Here is a 21,722-nt window from a genome sequence, read left to right on the forward strand (position 1 = left end):
AAATGCACCTGGTGGGCTAAAAATACACATCTTCAGAGTGAAAGACATTGCAGCACATTTGAATTTGTAGTTTTGTCCTTCATTGAGAGACAATGCATCAGGGATCGGTGTGCTATTACTTTGCTTTGATCTGGCCAATTACATCTATGTGTCTTATTCTCAATTCAGCATGGCCTGTCACTTCGCTCTACACTCTTCACTGAATTGGAGGATTAAGCACCTCTTTTATGGGCACACATGCAGTTCGCAAATTAACATATTCTGTTTAGCACTGACAAGGAAAACAACACATTTCCCCATCTATCAGCCAGCCAGACACAGGAGAAAATTCTCACCAGATTTTTTAGTCCCAATGAGATTTGATTGATGTCATTTACAATACACCTTGTTTATTAACACAGCAATGTGTGCAACATCATATTTACATTTGCACATTAGCAAAGTGTCCTAATTCAGTTTCTTTTTCCTCATGTGAACACATCTGACAATGACTAATCAGTGTGAACAATGAAATTAAAGAAATTTCCATCAGGATACAAGGACATAAGTAGTGAAATCAGATTCTGAGCAAAAGCAACTTGCATGAATATTTTATTAAACACCTAAATGTGTTTTTGTGTTTGTCAGAACTGTTATTTTTATCCCCAAAGCATCACAAGACTGTGATTTGAAAATGTCCTACATAAAGAAATGTACAACATTCCAAAATTCTCTCTTGGTCAGTTACAGAGGAATCAATCAATCAATAAATACATATTCACGCAAGGATGAAGTTGTTACATGTGGTTACAGTCAACTACATAAGTGCACACCCCACCTAACTCAAGATAATACCAATTGTGTGTCACAAACCATTACACCATATACATTTTGACAAAAACAAAAAAAGTTTACATCATATACAGTATCTAGGTGAACAGGAAAATGGAGTCAGATCTAAAAAGGAAACATTTTGAGAACTGATGCTGTAATTTATTCTCAAAAAAAGTAGGGCTGTAGTCAACCAAAGAAATTCTTGGTTGATTTAAGTCGCACATAATCTTCAACTTATCGATTAGTTGTGGGGAAAAAAAAAACTGCACGTTATTTTTACTTCTGCGGTGGTGTGTCTCTGTCACTCTGCAGTTACACCTCCAAAACACTAGTCGGCAGTGGAGGACTGAGTGCTGTAAAGTTTAATTCAAATCAAACTTTATTTATATAGTTGATTCAAAACACACATTAAACACACATTAAACATGGCTTAATAGAGACAATTTCAAACACAAGTACGCAAACTGGTTTCACTATAAATCACAGCATTCACAGACAAACAGCGTCTAGCGATCTTTTCCTCTTCTCACATAAAAGGAGGGACAACAGCAACATGTAACAAAGGTAATGGTACATAATTTGCCTCCATTACAACTCACAACATTCACCGACAAAACAACTGTCTTATACTAAACATGTTTTCCAAGCAAATACAACATGCTAACGTTATTAGCGCCAGCCTATGGCATTTTACATTGTATAAATTAGCCTAGCGACGAGCAGAGATTTCCTCTGCTCATATGAAGCCAGGATAAATCCCGAAGTATAAATCCCTGAAGGATAAATCACACACAAGACTTAAAATGCTATTTTAGTGAAGGCTTTACTGTCTTCACAACTTATTGTTTCTTATCTGTGAAATACAAGTAAATACAAGCTTTGTTCCCACAGAGTGAAATGGTGTCCTGTCAAACAGACAGGAGGTCTGCATCACTGCGACACTGAGCGTGAGGGTGGGCGAGTTGTGTTTTGAAAACACCCCCATTTTCACAGGTAACTTAGCCTGTCCCCCCGCCACAGGAAATAATGGATTAATCCTGGAAAGCTGTTGATGTAGCACTTTTCTCCTTATGAAAGTAACACGGCGATTATTTGACTAATGAGAATTTGGTCGGATGAGAGCATAGTGACCAAATAATCGACTACTTGACCAGGAGACTACAGCCCTACCAAAAAGGGGGGTTGGATGAGAATACTATAGCCGGTTAAACAGGGGCCTTGGTTTATCATATACTGCTGAAAAAAATAAGGGTACACTTAGTCGTCACAGTTTTACACCAAGTCAGTTAGACTTCAGGGATATCAATCTGTCCATTTAGGAAGCACAAGTGATTGTGAAACTATTTCACCTGCTTTGGTGCAAATGAAAGTGACAACAGGTGCAATGGAGAGGCAAGACAGCCCCCCAAAAGAGAATGCTTTTACATGTGGTGGTCATGGATAGTTGCTCTCTCCTTATCCTTCCTGACAGAGTCTTCTCTAGTTTTGTGTTCTGCTAGTGTCCTTGTCACTACTGGTAGCATGAGGCAGTACCTGTGGCCCAATCAGGTTGCACAGGTACTCCAGCTCCTCCAGGATAGTACATCCATATGTGCGGTTGCAAGAAGGTTTGCTTTGTTTCCCAGGACAGTCTAAAGAGCAAAAAGTAGATACCAGGAGACCAGCCGTCACACAAGGAGAGCTGGACAGGGTTGTCGAGGGGCATCAACCCAGCAGCAGGACTGGTATCTGCTCCTTTGTGAGAGGAGGAACAGGAGGAGCACTGCCAGAGCCCTACAATTTGACCTCCAGCAGGCTACTGATGTGCATGTTCCTGACCAAACTGTCAGAAACAGACTCCATAAGGGTGGCACCAGGGTCCAACATCCTCTAGTGGGACCTGAGCTCACAGCCCAGCACTGTGCAGCTTGACTGGCCAGAGAACACCAGAAGAAGCCCTGTTCTCTTCACAGATGAGAGCAGATTCACACTGAGCACATGTGACAGGCATGAAAGGGTCTGGAGACACAGTGGTGAATGTTGTGCTGTCTATAACATCATCCAGCATGATCAGTTTTATGATGGGTCAGCAATGGTCTGGGAAGGCAAATTGCACAGACCTCCATGTCATAGCCAATGGTACCCTGACTGCTGTTAGGTACCAGGATGAAATCCTTAGAGCGATTGTCAGAACTTACGCTGGTGCAGTGGGCCCTGGGGCAGGACAATACCCAGCCTCGTGACCAGAGTGTGTAGGCAGTTCCTAGATGACAAAGGCATTAATGCCATTGACACCATCTGCTGACTCATCAGGAGCATGCCCAGATGTTGTCAGGAGTGCATATAGGCACACAAGGGTCATACACACTACTGAGTCACATTATTTTCACTTTGATTTTTGATGTGATTTTGAATCCAGCCCTCAGTTGGTTGATGAGTTTGGTTTCCATTGACCATGGTTAACATCATTTTGTTCTCAACAAATTATGCAATAAACATCAGTAAAGATTTCCAACTTGAAAAACTCATTCATCAAGATCTGATGTGTGATTTAAGTGTTACCTTCATTTCACCTCTACTGTTCTCAATATTCATCGAACCATTGGCTATGGCAGTCCGTCAGAACAGCAAGATCATAGGTATCCATTCCGCCAATTCAGAGCATAAAATTAATCTATATGCTGACGACATTTTACTTTATCTACAAGAACCAAAATCGTCTTTACATGAAGTATTTAATCTCATAACACATTTTTCTAAACTTTCGGACTACTCCATCAACTAAATCGACAATAATGCCAGTAACGGAGAACTCTTGGAATCCTGCAGACCAAAAATTTTTTCTCCCTGTGGGCAACATAAGATATCTTGGCATAAATATTTCACCCAAACTATCAGACCTGGTCCACCTGAACTTTAGCCTGCTGCTAGATAAGATCTGTGGTGACCTGAAGCGCTGGAATAATCTTCCCATCTCCCTCCTGGGACAAATAGCCACAGTTAAAATGAAAATTCTACCCCAAATTAACTATTTTTTTTCCATGATTCCATTCACACCCACATCGAAATGGTTCCTGTCATTAGATTCTGCAATTATAAAATTCTACTCAAAGAACAAAACAGCAAAAATTAGCCTAAGCACCCTTCAGAAAAACAAATTGGAAGGGGGATTGGACGCTCCTAACTTTAAACATTACTATTTAGCTAACCAGCTACAATACCTATTGAAATGGTTATATCCTAATGAAGACTACAGCTCCTGGCTCGAACTAGAACAGGCGGACTGCAACAATATAAAACTCTCTGACCTCCCGTTTATCACCACTACACTCAGACGTCATAACTGTTTTAAGAACCCAATGATTGCTTCCACCTTATCAGCCTGGTGGAAAACACTAGAAATCACAAACTCTCCGATAGAACCTTGCTTGCTCTCTCCAATTTGGCACAACCCGGATTTTGAAATTAACAAAAGACCTCTCCATTTTAGCACATGGGAGATGAAGGGAGTAACTCATCTCCATCACCTTTTCCAAGACAATATACTTATGACATACACAAACTTATTTCAAACTTTTGAAATAAGAAATGGCAATTTTCTACAATATTTACAATTGATAAAAACAATCAAGAGGAGAATTCCAGCGCCTCAGGACACTTTGCAGCCACCAGAATTTGCCAAACATATTACAAAGCTTTCTCCGAGTAATAAGAAGAACCTTTCTAAGATTTATAAATTACTGTCAAAGACTAGTTCTATACATTTACCAATTTTAAAATGGGAAAAAGAGCTGGGTTTATCACCGGACCCTGACTTCTGGACTCAGATATGCAAAAATACATTTAAGATGACAAGACACACTAATATACAACGTATCCAATTTAAAGTACTCCACAGAACACACATCACCCAACAAAAGATGAATAGAATGGGCTTTAGTCAATCTGACACATGCACTCAGTGTACTCAGAACACTGCAGACACCTACTTTCATGCACTCTGGTTATGTTCACCTGTCCAGCACTTCTGGTCAACAGTCACTCAAAAACTCTCCTCCATTTTGGACTGCAGGATCCCATTATCTCCCAGCCTGTGCTTAATTGGTGACCTGATGACAATTGACCTCCCAAACAGCCACTGCAACTCTCTCTTCTTGTAGCTCTCGCCATCGCCAAGAAAACAATCCTAGTCAACTGGAAAGATAAACAGACCCTCAACATCAACCATTGGCTGAATCTCCTTGTAGAACATATTTCGCTGGAGAAAATATCTGCTGGCCACAGAAACCAATTAACATACTTTACAGAAAAATGGTCACCATTTATTCACTCACTAAACGTGTCTCTATAGTGCCACTCAGCCTGTGAGCATATGCCACCTGTACATATAAATATTACAACTCAAGAAAGTCTGTTGTGTAATATGTAACGTGTTTCTGTTAATGATGTAACCCCTAATCCCTCTATCTCTCTCACCACAATATACCACAGCGGTTCATCAGAACTCAAGGTCTTAAGCATGTGTTAGGTGCACCTTCTTCCCCTTGAATCCGGGCCTGCTCCCTGGCTCTGTGGGGGATCGCGGGGCCGGGCGGTTTCCCCTGGGGGCGGGTGCGTCTGGACTGCTTGCCCTGTGTGCCTGGGGGGGGCGGGGTCTCCTCTTGCTCCCTGGGCCTGGGGCGGCGTGGCCGGTCCCCCCTGGGGGGCTGTTTCCACCCCTGGTGGTGCGGGGTGGATGGGCTCCTCCTCCTCCCCCCCCCCTCGCTCCGCTCCTGCCCTCCTGCAGACCACGGATGGATTGGGGGGCTTCATGATGGGGCAGGCTATGGGACAGTGGTGTCCGGTAGCCCTCCATGCTGCCCCCCGGCCCATCCTTATCTGTTCTCCAATTTTAAAGCACCACATACACCTACATCTTGTGGGACAGATGGGAACAGGTTCCAGGTGCCTTATGGCTGCACGGGCTGCAGGACAGCAGTGTGCTGTAGCCATCAGCCTTGCCCCCACCTGTTTCCTATGTCCCTCAATTTTAATGCACCACATCACACTTATGGGCACTCACATTCACATTCACGGTGTAGGGTTAATGTTTCTCCATCAGGGATCGGAGAATCATAGTAAGAGGGGGGGTGGTGGGTTTACACACACTGTAGATACGCATGGTGTGGCTAGTGGGGCCCGGCCCTCCTGGGCTGAGGGTTGGAGCCAGGGAGCCCATTTACATCATGGTGGTGTGGCTGGGTTCCCGGTGTCTGGGGGGTCCCGTGGCCCTGTGGCGGGTGGGCTGGGTGGCGCCCTGGGGGCTCTGTGGGTTCCTGCCGGGGTTCTGCCTCCTGACCGGCTGTGGTTTATGGGCCCTCTGCCAGAGGGTCCCGATGGGGGATTGACTGCTCGTGGCGGGCCGCTCTCTCCTGTGTGTTGGTGGGGACCCACCTGGGGGGTTCGGGCGGGTGGCCCTTCGCGGTCCCCTGGTTCCCGATGCGCCGGGGACATATGCCTTGCAGCATCGCCTCCTTGCCTCCCGCGTCCGCCCGGGCCTGGGTGGGCTCTCACTACCGTCCGGTCCGGCGTCTGCTGGTGGCTGGCGCCTGGTGCGGGCCCGTCCGGTGCGGTGCTGGTTCTCTCCCCGGGGGCGGTGCCGGGCCCCCGCGCCTGGCTCCCTGGCGGTCCCTGGGTGCGTCCGTGGGTTGGGGGCGGGTGGGTGGTCGGGTGGTCGGGTGCGGGTGGTGGTTGGGGGGGGTGGGGGCGGTCCGCGTCGGGCGGTGGGTGGGCGGGCCCTCCTGCCCCGCCTGTCTGGGGTGTGTCTCTGACTCTCTGGGGGTGCCGGCTATTGCCGCCCTGGGTCCTTGGGCCTGTGTGGTGTCCTGCGGCCTCTGCGGCTCCCTGGTCTTGGGGTCTGGGCGCTCCTGCGGTCTTGGGGTGCCATACCGCCCCCCTTCCCCCACAGGGCTGGCCCTGGACCCTGGTGATGGTTTTCATAAACACATTGGGAGGGTTCAAATACACGCATGCATGTTCGATACTTCAGCTCCATGACGCATCGCAAAGAACCGATGGGATCACTCCAAAGGGGCCCACTTGCTTCTCAAACCTACCACACCGCGCTGGCAACTCTTCTCTGCAATCGGGCTTTCCCCCTCCACCAAGACTCTCACATTTTTGGTGTTCAGTATAGACTTCTCTTTTGTTTTTGTTTTTCAGTACAGTATAGTAGACATGTATATGTTTATTTTTGATAATCTGCATGGAGCACAACCACCTCAAGGCCACAATACATCAGCTACACTGCCTGTTTCTCCTTTTTCCTCCTTCTTCTCCGCATGCACTGTCACTATATAACTCAGGACTTAAGCACCTGCCCCCTCCCCCTTGCTTGTTTCCTTACTTTCCCCTTGACACACTTTGGTGTATCACGGCCCTCTCTGACTCATATTAGGAAGTTTTTCCAATAAAGGCTGTTAGGCTAGTCTCCAGGGAGGGTGGGTGACGGTCACAACCACGCATTATGGGTATAAAAATACTTGACTGCAAGATTAACAGTGCATCAATCTTCACAAGAAGCTTACACCCTTTAGTGGCGCTAAGCTATGAAGACCAATGCAGACAAGTAGGAAAAATAAATAAATAAATAAAAAAAGTGTTACCTTCATTTTTTTGAGCAGTATTTTAGGAATCATTATGACAGCATACTAGTAATAATAGACAGGTATCTTGTATGCAACCATTATTGGGTCTGCACGCATCTGGGGCAAAACTGCTTTGGTGGAAGATCATAAGACTGTAGTCAACCACTGTCCTCAGCAGATTTCATATCATTTGTAAATTCCCGTTGACTTGATAATAAAGTGCAGTTTCAGAGTTGGATCTGTTGTCTTTCATTTGCATATGTATAAATCATTAAGGAAATTGTTTGCTAACAATAGTTGACTATTAGTTCAAATATATGTTTAGCTTAAACGAGCTAGCCAGATAAATTTAAAAAAAAAAAAAAAAAAAGATATGTCCTATGAATTTGTTTAACTTACCTGGTCTTGGTTGTTGAGCCTGTCCATCCTCTCCTTATTTGGCTACATTTATTGTTACATGCAGACTAATATTCCAGTATTATTCCAAATATGACAATATTCTGAATTTAAGGTGGGTAATGTAAACAGCATATTCCATTTTGATATTCCACATTAGGCTGATTAAGACTTGTGGGATATGCTGCTATTATGCACGTTTCAGTAGCAGTATTTGCACATGTATAAAGCACATTAAGAATATGCATCTCAGTTTGGGTCTTCACAGCAGTTTGTGACACACAGCCTCTTGCCTGTTTACGGCTGGCTCTGTGCATTGTCATGGATACACTGTACATAAACCAACTCGCCAGCAGTTTGCACGGCTAGTGTAGAGATGCCTGCCTGAAAGAAAAGCCCGCATTGATGGTCGTGAGGAGAAACACACCTACTTTTAAACATTAAGAAAGACTTGGATATCAACAGGTTTTTGGATATGCGCACATATCAAAACACTTACCTTTTAAAGAAGCTGGTTGAAGGAATGAAAGAGGGAGGCTGTATTTGCACAGACCAACAAGTCCACCACCAGTAGAAAACTTTGAAAAAAAACCGAAAAGCTCAAAAATCTTATTTTAATGCAAAGATGCAAAATGACACATGGCTCCAGCTTTTCCACTGTTCCACATGTTGATGTAGGAGGGGCTCTGATTACAGAGGGCTTTATAAGTGAAGACATTGAAGTGAATCTGTTGAGGGACAGGGAGTCCGTAGAAGTTCTTTAGGACAGGACTGATATGGCAACAGAAGTGCAAGTGAGTAAGCAGACAAACAGAGGGGTTCTAGATGTACTGAAGGTTGTTATGGACTGGATTACTTACCATAAAGAATGCTTCTGCAGTAGTGGAGTCTGAATGTGATCAAGACATGTATTAGAGTTTCGGGAGAGGAAAAAGAGAGAGGGCATTGATTTGTTGACTAAGAATGAATAGCTGTTGAGGTTTCTTACATTGAACCAAACGATTGGACTGATTATATGTTACTGCCATCCTCAGGCCTTGATAATAGACAAGCGTATCAGTTTTTTGTAACTGAGGAATAAGGCCTGTCGTGTTTATGGAGCCTTGAAGTATCAGAGCCGAGGCCAGCTTGCCATCTGGTTCTCTGTATGAAAATGGTGGAGGATCTGATGGTGTGCAGTATATTTTACAACTCTAATATAAAACCCATTTACAAAGGAAACACTATTGCTCTATTTTCAACTCAGTGGGTCAGGAGGCATCAGACCCATTTCACGCTCATGTCAATGCGGGTTATGACACTTGCCAAAAACGTGGCTGGCACAGTGCAGCACAGGTCTTGACTGTACGACATAGCACTCATGTTCATCTAGTCCATGAAATCACAGCTGAGGTCTTTCCATTTGTTTTGATCAGGCAAAGCTGGCCCAGTTTCAAGGCTGCCTGTTTCTTTGTCGTAGCAAGTGATTTATGTGACACACATTGGCTTGTTGTTCCACTCCAGAGCTGAAGGGAAGGTATCCACTGTAGATGGCAATGAATAACTACGACCAGAGTGCGATTCACATTCGCCATCACCATGGTGATAGATGCTTTTGAAGCATGCTGGCCAGCTCGCTCTGAAATAAATAGTCAGATAGCTGAAACCCTTGGGCAGAGATGAAGGGCAGAAGAGATGTTAAAGAGTGTGAGCACAGCCTTGTGACTGCGGCCACACCACCACAAAGCTGAGGGCTGCAGCTCAAAGCGCCACTTCAGTAGGGGAGCCCGGCTGATTATAGTCACTGTTTAGGGTCTTTTGGGTCCACTACATAATACTGTTGCAAAACTGGCTCTGCATACTAAGTGCTAATCACAGAGATGACTACTCCACCGGAGCTGGCCAATTGATAATGTTTTCTAATCTAAACATGTTTTTCCCCCCTGTGCTCCAGGGAGAGTTCATTCTAAGTGTTTGCAATAATAGGTGTTATTAGTTTTTTAAATAATTCAAGCTGCATTAACATCCTGATTGCAGTTTATAGGGTGTACCGCAGGGAGGTTTTGGGAGCGGGAGTCTGTTTTTGTCTGTGTGTGTGTGTGTGTGTGTGTGTGTGTGTGTGTGTGTGTGTTTTAACAAGGCTTCACCCTTCAGGTTTAATCAGGGATCTCGACATGTGACTGGTTTTGATCAGCAGAGCAGGGGAAGGTGCTGGAGTGCTTTACCTGAATGTAGAAGGGAGGTGCGGGGGGAAAAAAAGAGAGGGGGGATGCGTTGAGCGCGCTGCAGACATCTCAGATAGGCAGGAGGGAATATTTCAAAGCTCGCTTTGGGGACGTTAACTTATTAAGGCAAGGTAACGGCTCACAGTGAAAACATTAGCGCAGATTAACCATGGCAACTGGTTTTAATTAGACAGCTATAGAGGTAGAATGAAGGGAAATATGAGCCCCATAGATGTATTTTAGGTTTATTAGTTTAATGTTGTTGGGCCTGTGGGGACAATGAAATGGTAATGCTATACATTAGCATTAATATTTTACAATGTTAAACGTGATCAGTGAACTACACTGGAATGTCGGCTGGAATGTACTGAATGCTCACTGAAATATAATGAGGTTTTGATTGAAATACACAAATGGAGAGCAAAGTAGACTTGTTATAGAAATGAAGTTTCACAGAGTGCTTTCCAGAGGTAGGAAAATGGATACAGGAAGCATTCAAACAACCGCATGAAGTAAATAAAGCAGCAAACACTGATTTATAAAGGTCGAAGTATAAGAATGAAACTGTACATACACTGAACAAAAAAATTTAAACACAACACTTTGCTTTTGCTTTGTTTTTGCTCCCATTTTTCACAGGTTTAAGTTAAAGTTATAATACACTTGATATATTTCTCAAATATTGATCACAAATTTGTTAAAATTTCTTCAGATGTGTCATATCAAGATGCTGATTAAACAGCATCAATACATGTGTGCCTTGGGATGGTCACAATATTAGGCTGCTCTAAAATGTGCAGTTTGATCACACAACACAATGCCAAAGATGTTGCAACTTTTGAGGGAGTGTGCCATTGTCATGCTGTCTGCAGGAATGTCCACCAGAGCTGTTGCCCATGAACTAAATGTTCATTTTACTACCATAAGCAAGCATAATACGTGCAACTGCAGACCACGTGTAACCACACTACCCCAGGACCTTCACATCCAGCGTCTCCACCTGCAAGATTATCTGAGATCAGCCACTGGAGCAGTTGATGGTTGTAGAATTTCTGCACAAACTGTCGGAGACAGAAAGCATCTTAGGGAAGTTCATCATCATGCTCGTAGTCCTTAGCAGGGTCTTGACCTGACAGCACTGTGTCGTTGTAACCCACTTGAGTGGGCAACTGCTCACTGTCAATGGCAACTGGCACTTATGAGACGTGTTCTCTTCACAGATAAATTCTGGTTTTCACTGTACTAGACAGATGGCAGATGGCATGTATGGCATCATGTGGGCGAGTGGTTTGCTAATGTCAGCATTGTGAACACAGTGTCCCACGGTGGCGGTGGGGTTATGGTATGGGCTGGCATAAGCTGCGGACAGTGAACACAGATGCATTTTATTTATGACAGCTTAAGTGCACAGATACTATGATGAGATCCGGAGACCCACTGTCATGACATTAATCCAAAGCTATGACCTCATGTTGCATCCGTGGCATCCATCTCATTCTTGTGAATGCGGTGTCTCAAGAACACATTTAGGGAATTTCTTCAAATTTGACAACAATAAACTGAGGGCAGCAGTAGCTCACTCAATAGGGACTTGGGTTGGGAACCGGAGGGTCGCCTGGTCAAGTCCCCATCCAGGCCAAATGTGGAGCTCGGGGCAGCTGACCAAGGCAGCCCCCTCACTCTGACATCTCTCCACTTTGTGCATATATTTCAGACCTGTGTGTTAATGACAAAAGAGTGAAAAAATTGAATTTCCCCTCAGGGGATTAATAAAGTACATAAAATAAAAATGGATAAATTAGACTTTGGTAGTTGAAGGTCAAAGTTCAAGGTCACTGTGACCTTGACAATAAACAATTTCACACAAATGTCTGATAGGGCAAAATAATGAAGCAGTGACATTTTATACCCAAAAGGACAAAATTAGACTTCACTGTGACTTCATAATGTTCTGCAAAAACTCTTGTGTTGCCAATACTCAATATCATATCTCAGGAACAGAAGGGGACACATTTGGTCAGATACTGAATTGGTGACTCAAATCATGGGTGTCCACCTTGAAACTGTGCTGATGGTATGGCTCTTATGTGCTGCCCAGGGGGAAGATGTGTGTGAAGCATCCATGTTTCACAGACATGGATGTAAACTGTAAGTGCAACTTGACTTGTTTGTGGAGGCAAGCAACCACAAAGTGGTAATGCACCACTTTTTACACAACATATATCAGTCACACCCCAGGCAAGTCAAGAAACAAAGCTAAGCCAGACACAGTCACTAGCTACAATCTATCAAAAGAAAGGCTTTTGTATACATCAGGTCTTGAATTGATGCCCCCTCTCTCTTGATTGGGAGATATTCACATGCTATGTACAGTTTGTTAGTATTTTCTAAGAAATGTTTCAGTGTGATAGATGCACTGGAAATCAAACAGTAAAAACAGTATTGTTTTCAGTGTGCCTGAAAATCTAAATAAATAAATCTAAATAAATAAATGCTTAATATATTCAGCAATTTATAACTTTACAATACATAAAAGCTTATGCAGCTTGATCTTGACTAAGATGATGCATTAAGTCAGTATCAGACGCTAATAATTGAGGCCACAATAGAAGAGAGTTGATATGACTGTGATTTTAGATGCAAGCATGTAAATGATTAAGAGTAATCAAGACCTGTTGGTGTAATCATTATAATCAAGTGTTCTGACTATACTAAGGCCATGGAACCCAACTAATTGGTACTTAGTTTAGGTATTTTGATAGGCATTGGACATTTAAAACTAGAATATCATACAAATATTATATTCATTTGGATTAAAAAAAAAATAATTAAAAAAATTGGGTCTTGTGAATTAACATTCACAAATGTGTGAATTAACATTCACAAGACCCAATTTTTTTAATTATTTTTTTTTTCTGAAGACATTCACATCCCTTGATTTAACGTGAATGTCTTCAGTCAGATTTCTTAGAGATTTGGGCAGGTTTCATTGCATAGTTAGAATTATGTTTGAAGGGGAACACCACCTCAGTCAAGAGCTCCAATATGTTATTTCCAGCCAGAAACCAGAGAAGTAAGTCTCAAACCTGTGATGTCATAGGGTATAAGGAGCTTTGAAAATTGGTGTAGTTTCCATTTGAAGTGGTTACTTAGCTTCACTATTTCTCGACAAATCTAATAACTACATTTAAAAAAACAAATTAATTGGGTGAGCATTAACCTACCCAGTGTTCAGAAAAAATGTTGGCACTGGGTCTCTGCAAACTACAGACATGTTTCATTTGTATATTATTATGTAGCAGATATGTTGGAAATTTATGTTTCAACAATGCTGTGCTTAACATGTCTTTAGGTTTAGGTACAAAAACACTTGGTTATGGTTAGGAAAATACTATGTTTTGGCTTAAAATACCTGCTTCTGGTTGCACTATCCCCACTGTGTCTGAAAGATGCAACTTTGACTCGCTTAAAAACAACCAGTTTTGTTTGGTGGTCCTGAACATAGACTAAAATATCCTGGATACAGCCGCTGCCATCTTGCTCTGGTGAAGTTTTTGGAGCCAGAGTCTGGAGCCAGTCTGGAGCCTGAGCAGTAATAATCTCTGTAAGACGTGATGACCCCTATGGTGGTTGATGTCACAGGAGGATTACTCATAAAATGCACCGATCTTAAAGATCGCAGGGTGGCGAACCCCGCGCAGAGCTAGTTTGGAGCAGTGCAACCCGAGGCGCACTCGGTTTGGTAGTTTGGTAGACCGAGGTGTGCTGAGATGGGTGTGGCGGTGCAGCAAGGGGAGGTGTCGACAGATCCAGCTTGGCGCAGTGACAGGCTTCGCCAAAGGTGCGCTAAAAGCTCGCCAGCTGAAACCAGGTCTACTGTCAGCGCAGTCAGTGTAGGGGAAGTTTGGCTGACCAGCGGACAGTGCGCATACGTCACCAAAACCTCACAGGCAGGTTTCCAGAATATCAGGCACATTAACGATGCAATAAATACCCACAAAAACCACTATTCAATGCAACTATCTGCAATCAGCACATAAATGTATCTCTATATCGACTGTCCCGTCACATCTGATGTCAGATCAAAGGGGATTGGCACTGTTTGGTACGTTTGGCACGCGTAATGGAAACCCAACCTGATTTGATTAACACAGCTGCAAACTAATGAGTTCACATCCCTCTCAGCCAACCACAAACAGCCACAGCATCAGATAGGGAGTATATATTCAGCATCTGTCATCTTAGAAAAGTCAAAAGAAAAGAAACAGAGTGAGACTACGAGAGAGAAAGAGAGAGCGCACGCACACAAGAGAAATGCAACATTGATTTACAATTGTGGTGACCTCCTCCCAGGTTACCGTTGCATCATCAGCCCGTGGAGGTCTGCTCGCAGTTCCGTATATTCGGACACTGTGAGCTTGGACCTCCCGGACCAAAACATCAGTTTTCTCCTGGGAGGAGTTTGGCCGTCTGACGCTGCTGCTCTCTTCTGCCATGGCGAATTGAGTAAACTCTCATTACGCCTTCACGCGGCGCATTTAAGGGTGAGGAGAGGGGCTCATTTGATTGGTGTGATGTGTGTAAAACCCACTCCACGCCTTCTATCCTCCCTCTTTCCGACTTGCGCAGGCAGGAGAGACGGAGGTGGGAAAGAGGAGTAGCTGCGCCAGGGCGCATGGTGTGCCAAACTTGCAAAAGCCAACTGGCCACACCCAGTTGCACCTCCGCCTCGCCCAGTCTGCGAAACTAGAGGCCTAAATCTCACTCCAAACTAAAGTGCAATGTTGGCAGACCTGAATACAGGTATTTCATTTCTGTATCCAAATACATATAGTATTATGAATATTGTCTCTCACTGTTACCCAACTCTCAAGTGATTGACTGCAAAAAATCAGCTACAACACCAGCCACACTGATGGGAAGAAAATAATAACAATGTATTTTCTATTTAAGTAAATTGTATTTTCTGTACACCAGACTGACTTATTCCTCATTACCTGTTTGGTTGAGTGGGCAGTTTGGCAATCCAAGGTTTGAGTAAATACAAAATTCCAAAGTCAATATTCAGTAAAGGTGTCAACATGTGTCCTCCACGCTTCGATAAGATAAAGGTACTTATTCAGCCATGCTGGCTGCTCACGCTGACCTCATGTCTTTTGGTCCTTCAGGCTCTCCATACCGAGATAAGATCACTATTGCCATCCTGCAGCTTCAGGAGGAAGGGAAGCTGCACATGATGAAGGAGAAGTGGTGGAGAGGAAATGGCTGTCCGGAGGAAGAAAGCAAGGAGGCCAGTGCCCTCGGGGTGCAGAACATCGGAGGGATCTTCATCGTCCTGGCTGCTGGACTCGTCCTTTCCGTGTTCGTGGCGGTGGGAGAGTTCCTCTACAAGTCCAAACAGAACGCACAACTTGAAAAGGTAAGAGAGGCCTCTGACTTCCATCTCTGCTTTATTTACAACAAGGATAGCAGAATTTCTTACTATAATCACATATGCTATGAAAGGCATGGCAAATAAATACATCGATAAATGCTAACAAAATGAAACAAAATATATGCTAAATATTATGTTCTCATATAAAGCAATCATTTGTTTGCCAATTTGCGCAAACTCACACTATAATAACAATGCTATATCATATGCAGTAAGATAAGGGTTGGTTTCTTTGCATTTATTCACTTAGGCCCAATGGCGACAACGAGATAAGAAACGTGAGGAATTCTGCTGTCACCATGGATCCAAGCTAGACTTTAACCACCATCTCAAATGACCTCAAGAAAAACTCCACAAACTTTTTTTTCTGTTGTAATCTAACATGATCTAAAACTTCCTAAAACTATTGAACTGTTTTTATTTATTTATTTATTTATTTATTCTGACGCTCCTGAGGGAATGGGAACACTATGGGCAGTTTAATAAAGCGTTTGGAGTGCTGGCAGTAATATACAGTTGAATCACAGGCATATGTATTGCAAAGGTTTGCTCTGCTGCATGACCTATGTCCTCAAACTCCACATCCACTAACACACACCTCCCCACTGCTGCTGTCCATTTCCATTCTGCTTATAATATAACTATTATCACTGTTCATATCTGTGGCATTTAGCTCATACACAGCCTTTCTACACTAGTGCAGCAACGCAACACAACACTGACATGTTGTTTGACTAAAGCTTCCCAGCAAATATTAGGACACTGAATAGTTGCTAATATAATAGCCTGCACCATTAAAGAAATACTTAGGGCAGCTGTCAATACATGAATCATGAATGAAATAGTGAAATCTCCCCATGAATATGTACCTGGGGCATTGGTGTTCAGTATCTACCTAGTCCGGTCATATAGTTTCACTTTGACTTGTTTAAAAACTTGAGCCAGTTACTTACTCATTGTAGGACATTACACAAAACATATATGTCCATCCAACACGTTCTCACTCCGACCTCGTCACGTCAGTGTTTGGTCATGGACTTTCCACATCGAAATATGACGTGCAAGGTCCCCTGGGTGCTTTGGTTGTTGACGTTCTGGGACGCTGTGTCAACGTCAGCCTGTTACATGCATTGTCTTTTTCAAAATACACTTCTGTTTTCACAGGAAATGTACAGTTTATGTACAGTCTCTTTCAAAATAAATGCACTACATCAGTAAAACACCAGGGATTGACATTTTTTCCTTCAACAACCAACGCACATGGTTATGTTTAGCCAACACACGCACGTAGTTAGGTTTGGCAACAAAAGCATGTGGTTGGGTTTAGAGAAAAAAAGAAAAGGGTTTGGCTTTACAATCACACAGGAGGCAAACACCAGCCTCCCAGATAAAAGTTGGTGGTTGTTGGACCCATCCACCGCCCCTTCCGCCGGCCCCACTTGGACCGCCTCAACTTTCGTTCTTGTCCTGCTGTGTTTCCCCCTGATGCAACCCGAATCATGCCAATGTGAGAGGACGGCTTTATTTGTCTGTGTCTGACACCAGAAGTCACTGACCAAGCGTCCATTTTCGACAACTTCGGAGTGAGACTGGGTTGCTTTATCCAGACTTTTTCAGCTACCAAACACATCTTAACTGTTATTATAATTCTAACCCAGCTCAACTTCAGACTAGTTGGAACTGTAACTGTAAAATGATTATGAAACAGAAGAATGTCCCATGAAATATGTATATAACATAGTATCTTGTTCATATGCAACATTATAAATGTACCCGTATTTATTTCAGAGTCAAAATTGGTGCACTGTACAATAACAGATATATTTATTCAGAATTTTTATCTGACTGAGTGTGTTCACATTAGCTAGACAAAATAGCAGTGATGAATTATTATGTAGGCAGCAGTCTGCTGCAGGACAGATGCTAAGGCGGTAAAAGCACTGTGAAGCCAGTTAGCTAAAAGCTAACTGTTAGAAAATGATAGCATAAGCTCTTCATTTAGATTGTAGCCATTATGAGCTTATAAATAAGAGATGAGTATGTGACACTTACAGTATATATAGTTTTTGTATCACTACATCACTCAATGCAAGAGCTAACAGTGAACAGGGAGGAGCCCCTATACTGTACACTGAACAGAGCGGCATTATGCCACAAATACACATTTACCATGGTGGGACATGGAAGAAGCTCTGTATCCTCAGTGGAGATGAAAAAAAGACAAAAGAAATTGCACATTGTTATTTAATTCAAATTGAAATTTTATGTTTTTTGAAAAATACTTTAACTAAAAGAATAATCTTAAACACCATGGTTTGTGTCAAAGTGACTAATGGGAACAATAATTTTTTATACTGATCCAGTACTGACAGACTGCTGCTAAAGCAACTTTAAAGCAGCTGCAAAGTAATCATTCAAGGTATGTTTGCACCGTCACTCTACTGTCTGAGAACTTATGAAAAGGATCCCTACAGATGGGGGCGTTGTGGTGGGGGGAAAAGTGAGACTGATTACCCAGGGCCCCAGTAGTAGGGGGCCCTCAAATAGCCTGGAATGAAAAGTTTGGTTTTGTTTGTACTTTTTTATTTTTAAGTAATAGTGCCATATAAATTGAAATTGTTTAAAACATCAGTCAAAAGACTGAACTTTGTGTAAAAAAAACAGTTGAAGCCTTCTGAGGCCCCTCGCACCCCTTGAAGGTACAAAACGGCTTAGTTTGTGTCTGCATTAGGGTTTGTCTGTAAACATAGCTACAGTGAGTGAGTGACCAACCAACGTACACTGTCATGTCTTCCCCTAGAAAGGGAAATCAGGGTCGACAGAGAAAGCAAACTGACTTTGAAAAAAATATAATAATGTGTGTGAGACAGACAAGGATCAAGACAGGAAGGGCAAGGCATAGAAAATGCTAATGCATAGGCCCAGAATTTGGAGGTCCATTCATTAAATTAGAAATATCCTCCATTTAACTAAATAGCAGTGTTATTGTCATCAAACACACTTGATGGTGGTGGTTTTGAGGCTGTCAACAAAAAGGATCTTACTCTTTAGGAAAAAGGTTTATCTCTGTAGGGATACTTTGCATAAACTGTCGGACACACACACACACAGATAACAATTTGAGCCAGTCAGTGACAAAAACAAGCACTTTCAGTTGATGTAGACTGACGGTGTGAGCATGTCACGAGCTGTTCCGATGCAGTCTTTTTCGCCACTGCTTTCATTTGACAGTGGAGCAATTTCAAAAATTGTTGTTCCCTTGTTCCATTACTCACTTAGACACAAAAACATGGGAAAATAGGATCCAGTTTGGAAAATACTTAACTTCCACATTAACAATGGTACTATCGATTTTAATATTCCCTCATGTGCGCAAGTTATAGTGTATGTTATATATGTTGTTAATGAGTGTAAATACTGCACCAAAAGGAAACAACAGCCGCAGTCATTTCTACATGCTACTTAGATCATTTTGTAAAATTTAAATGCGCACAATGTGATTTAGGACAAAGATCATTGATTGATTAGTCCCTTTCCAATTCGGCAAATACTGACACTTTGGGTTAGTGGTTCAGCCCGACTACCAACCCAAACCAACCGTATCTGACAACCTGAATATGAGATGCAACAACCAACTATCTTTGTTCAGAATCACATACTCCACTTTCAATAAAATTGAATTCAATACATTGTTCTTAAAACTGTTTGAATATTTTTTTGTAAGGTCAAACTATGGGAATTGTGTACTGATTAGGCTAACATATCTGGTTGCAAATATGTTCTAAAATCTTTTAGGACAATTACAAAACACACAATTATCCAATACCTAGGTGACTAGAGACAGCAGAGATCTCTAACCAAGTTCTCTGCCTGTGTTGCCTTAAAAGCAATGGGCTCTCATGGGAGGAATTAAACATTTATTCCATTCTCTGGAGCTATACAGTACTTATCCTGAAAGAGTCCACGAACAGCTTCCTTCAGCATTTGATTGCATTGATAGCACAGTGTTTCAGCTTTGCACAGTGACCCTGTATTGATGAGTCAGACACCCCTACTGTGTCATTGTGTTAAGTGCATACAGTCATATCACTTAAATATGTTTACAGACACATGTATGAACGCACACATATAGTGTGTATAGACACAGACACACACACACACACACACCCACACACACACACCACAAGGCTGTGCCTGTGAATAAACAGGTTGAAAGCACAGCAGTGAAGGAATAATACATTATACTGTAAAGGCCATGGCAACCAGGGTTACTAATGTTACTTTATCACAATAATGTTTACCTGCTGAAATGTGTCCATGACTTGCAGTCATTCTACCTTTCAGACAGCATTCTGTAACAACCATATACACAAGAAGTGAACACAAACAAACATGTCTTGAAAAAAAAAAATCATTTAAAGCAGCTTTTATTTCGTTGCTTCTGCTGGTGGAAGTATTTGTCTCTACACATGAAAGCTACTGAAAAAACAGATACATTAACAAAACAATACAGATATTACGATATTATGAAAAAGCTTAGGTCCTATCACAGTAGTTAAAGGGTGTTTCAGTAATGACAAACAAAAATATTTACTATTTAACACCAAGTCTGAAACATGGGTTTAAATCTTACAGACAGAATTTATGAATCATAATTGCATTCCTCCACCATAATTTAAATCATATACAATGGCACAGATGTGACACACTATTACAGCATTTATCAAAAATAAGACTGGTTAAGGTTAGGGAACTCAAACAGCTACAGTTTGGTTTGAGGCTATGGTTAAACAGTAGTGCTGAGATTTATTTATTTTTGTATTACTGTTATCATACATATCCCTTAAAATGACCAAAACTGATTAAGACTGTGTTTCATCAATGGTGAGCTGGGATCAAATTTAGGGATGTCTGTTCACTATTATATGCTATAACAAAGTTAGAAAATGGTATATGTTTAGGGTTCAAGAAATAAAATTTTTGAGTTGGTGTTATTGTTGGGGGAAGGCTTAAAATTTAAAAAATAAAAATCTTCATATCAGTTACAATTGAAATTTCTTTGTTATCAAATTGGAATTGTTTTCTTGGAGTCAGTGGCGAAATATGAATATAGATCCTAGTAGAAGTAACAACAAAGAGTACGCACATGATGTCACTGTTTGCGAGACCTCCGTATTCACATTAGGAATATGCCTTCGTGTGTTCACAACAATATTCGTTAAAGTTCTTGTATTTTTCATCTATTTTAAAGTGGGATGCTGCATACATGTAATGTACCCTCAGCATTAAGGCTGCCAGGAGGACTTAAACTGGTGCTTCACCTAATTGCCAAAGGTAATGTATCCTGGCAATAAGGCAACCAGGGAAATATGAGATGTTGCTCCAGGCGTAAATAATGTAACCTTTGCTTATTGTCTGGGGTATATTACATGTTTGCAGAATCCTTCATAAAGTACCTCATGTAATAAGGCTGCCAGGGGTAAATTAGTTGGTGCTCTGCCTTACTATTGGAGGTAATGTGGCCTGGGCAATAAGGGCATGTATGGTGCACCAGGGGTACTTAATATACCCCTGATAACCTTATTGGCTGGGGTATGTGTTTGCAGGATCTATACACCTGACAATAAGGCAAAAAGGTGCTACTATATTATTGTCAGAGCTGATATACCCCTTCAGCCTCTTCTCTTTCCCAAATCATTAAATTCCACTGCTTGGTCAGTGATTTTGGCAATCAGACGCCAACACAAAAAGGCACCCTTTGCAGCAATTTGATATCCTGTAGGGCGATGTCAGTTCATAAGGGCGTCTTTGCAAGCAGCATCAGTTTAAAGTGCCGCCAGTTTCAAATTAGAGCTGCACCTTTCACAGTGGTATGTTCTGCCATGATGTTTTTTATTCTAAACCTAACCACGTGCTTTTATTGTACAAGGAAATAAACATAAATATGAGGTATTTTACTGACGGTGTAAGATTATTTTGAAAAACAATGTATGCGTCTAATGAGCAGTAACATAAGATTTCTGTGAAATGGAAGTGTATTTTGAAAAGACACAATGCATGCAACAGGTGTGAACTGACATGGCGTCCTGGAAGCACAGATGAAGGAGGATACCTAGGGTGTCAAATGTAGACGTTAAAGTCTACTGACCAAGCGGTGATATGTGATGAGTTGCAGTAAGAACGTGTCGACCCCTTCTACCCCAGTAGTACATTATATGGTGCTATCCCTACAGTACCATAAATTGTACACCATGTACCACTAGTTGCCTT

The 21,722-nt window shown here is 42.2% G+C and overlaps 1 protein-coding gene across 2 annotated transcripts in view; it reads left to right on the plus strand.

The window, feature by feature from the left end:
- The window catches only part of grik2 (glutamate receptor, ionotropic, kainate 2), a 444,385-nt gene that overhangs the window by 399,421 nt on the left and 23,242 nt on the right, over positions 1-21,722 (plus strand). Inside the window, exons 16-17 of one of the 2 annotated variants that reach the window (XM_033640492.2) lie at positions 15,187-15,437; positions 15,703-15,730. In XM_033640492.2, coding sequence (XP_033496383.1) covers positions 15,187-15,437; positions 15,703-15,730 — 279 coding nt within the window. The remainder of the gene's footprint in view (positions 1-15,186; positions 15,438-15,702; positions 15,731-21,722) is intronic. The other variant, XM_033640493.2, reaches the window with a different exon arrangement.

The sequence above is a fragment of the Epinephelus lanceolatus genome, chromosome 10 (genome assembly GCF_041903045.1).
Source record: "Epinephelus lanceolatus isolate andai-2023 chromosome 10, ASM4190304v1, whole genome shotgun sequence".
NCBI lineage: Eukaryota > Metazoa > Chordata > Actinopteri > Perciformes > Serranidae > Epinephelus > Epinephelus lanceolatus.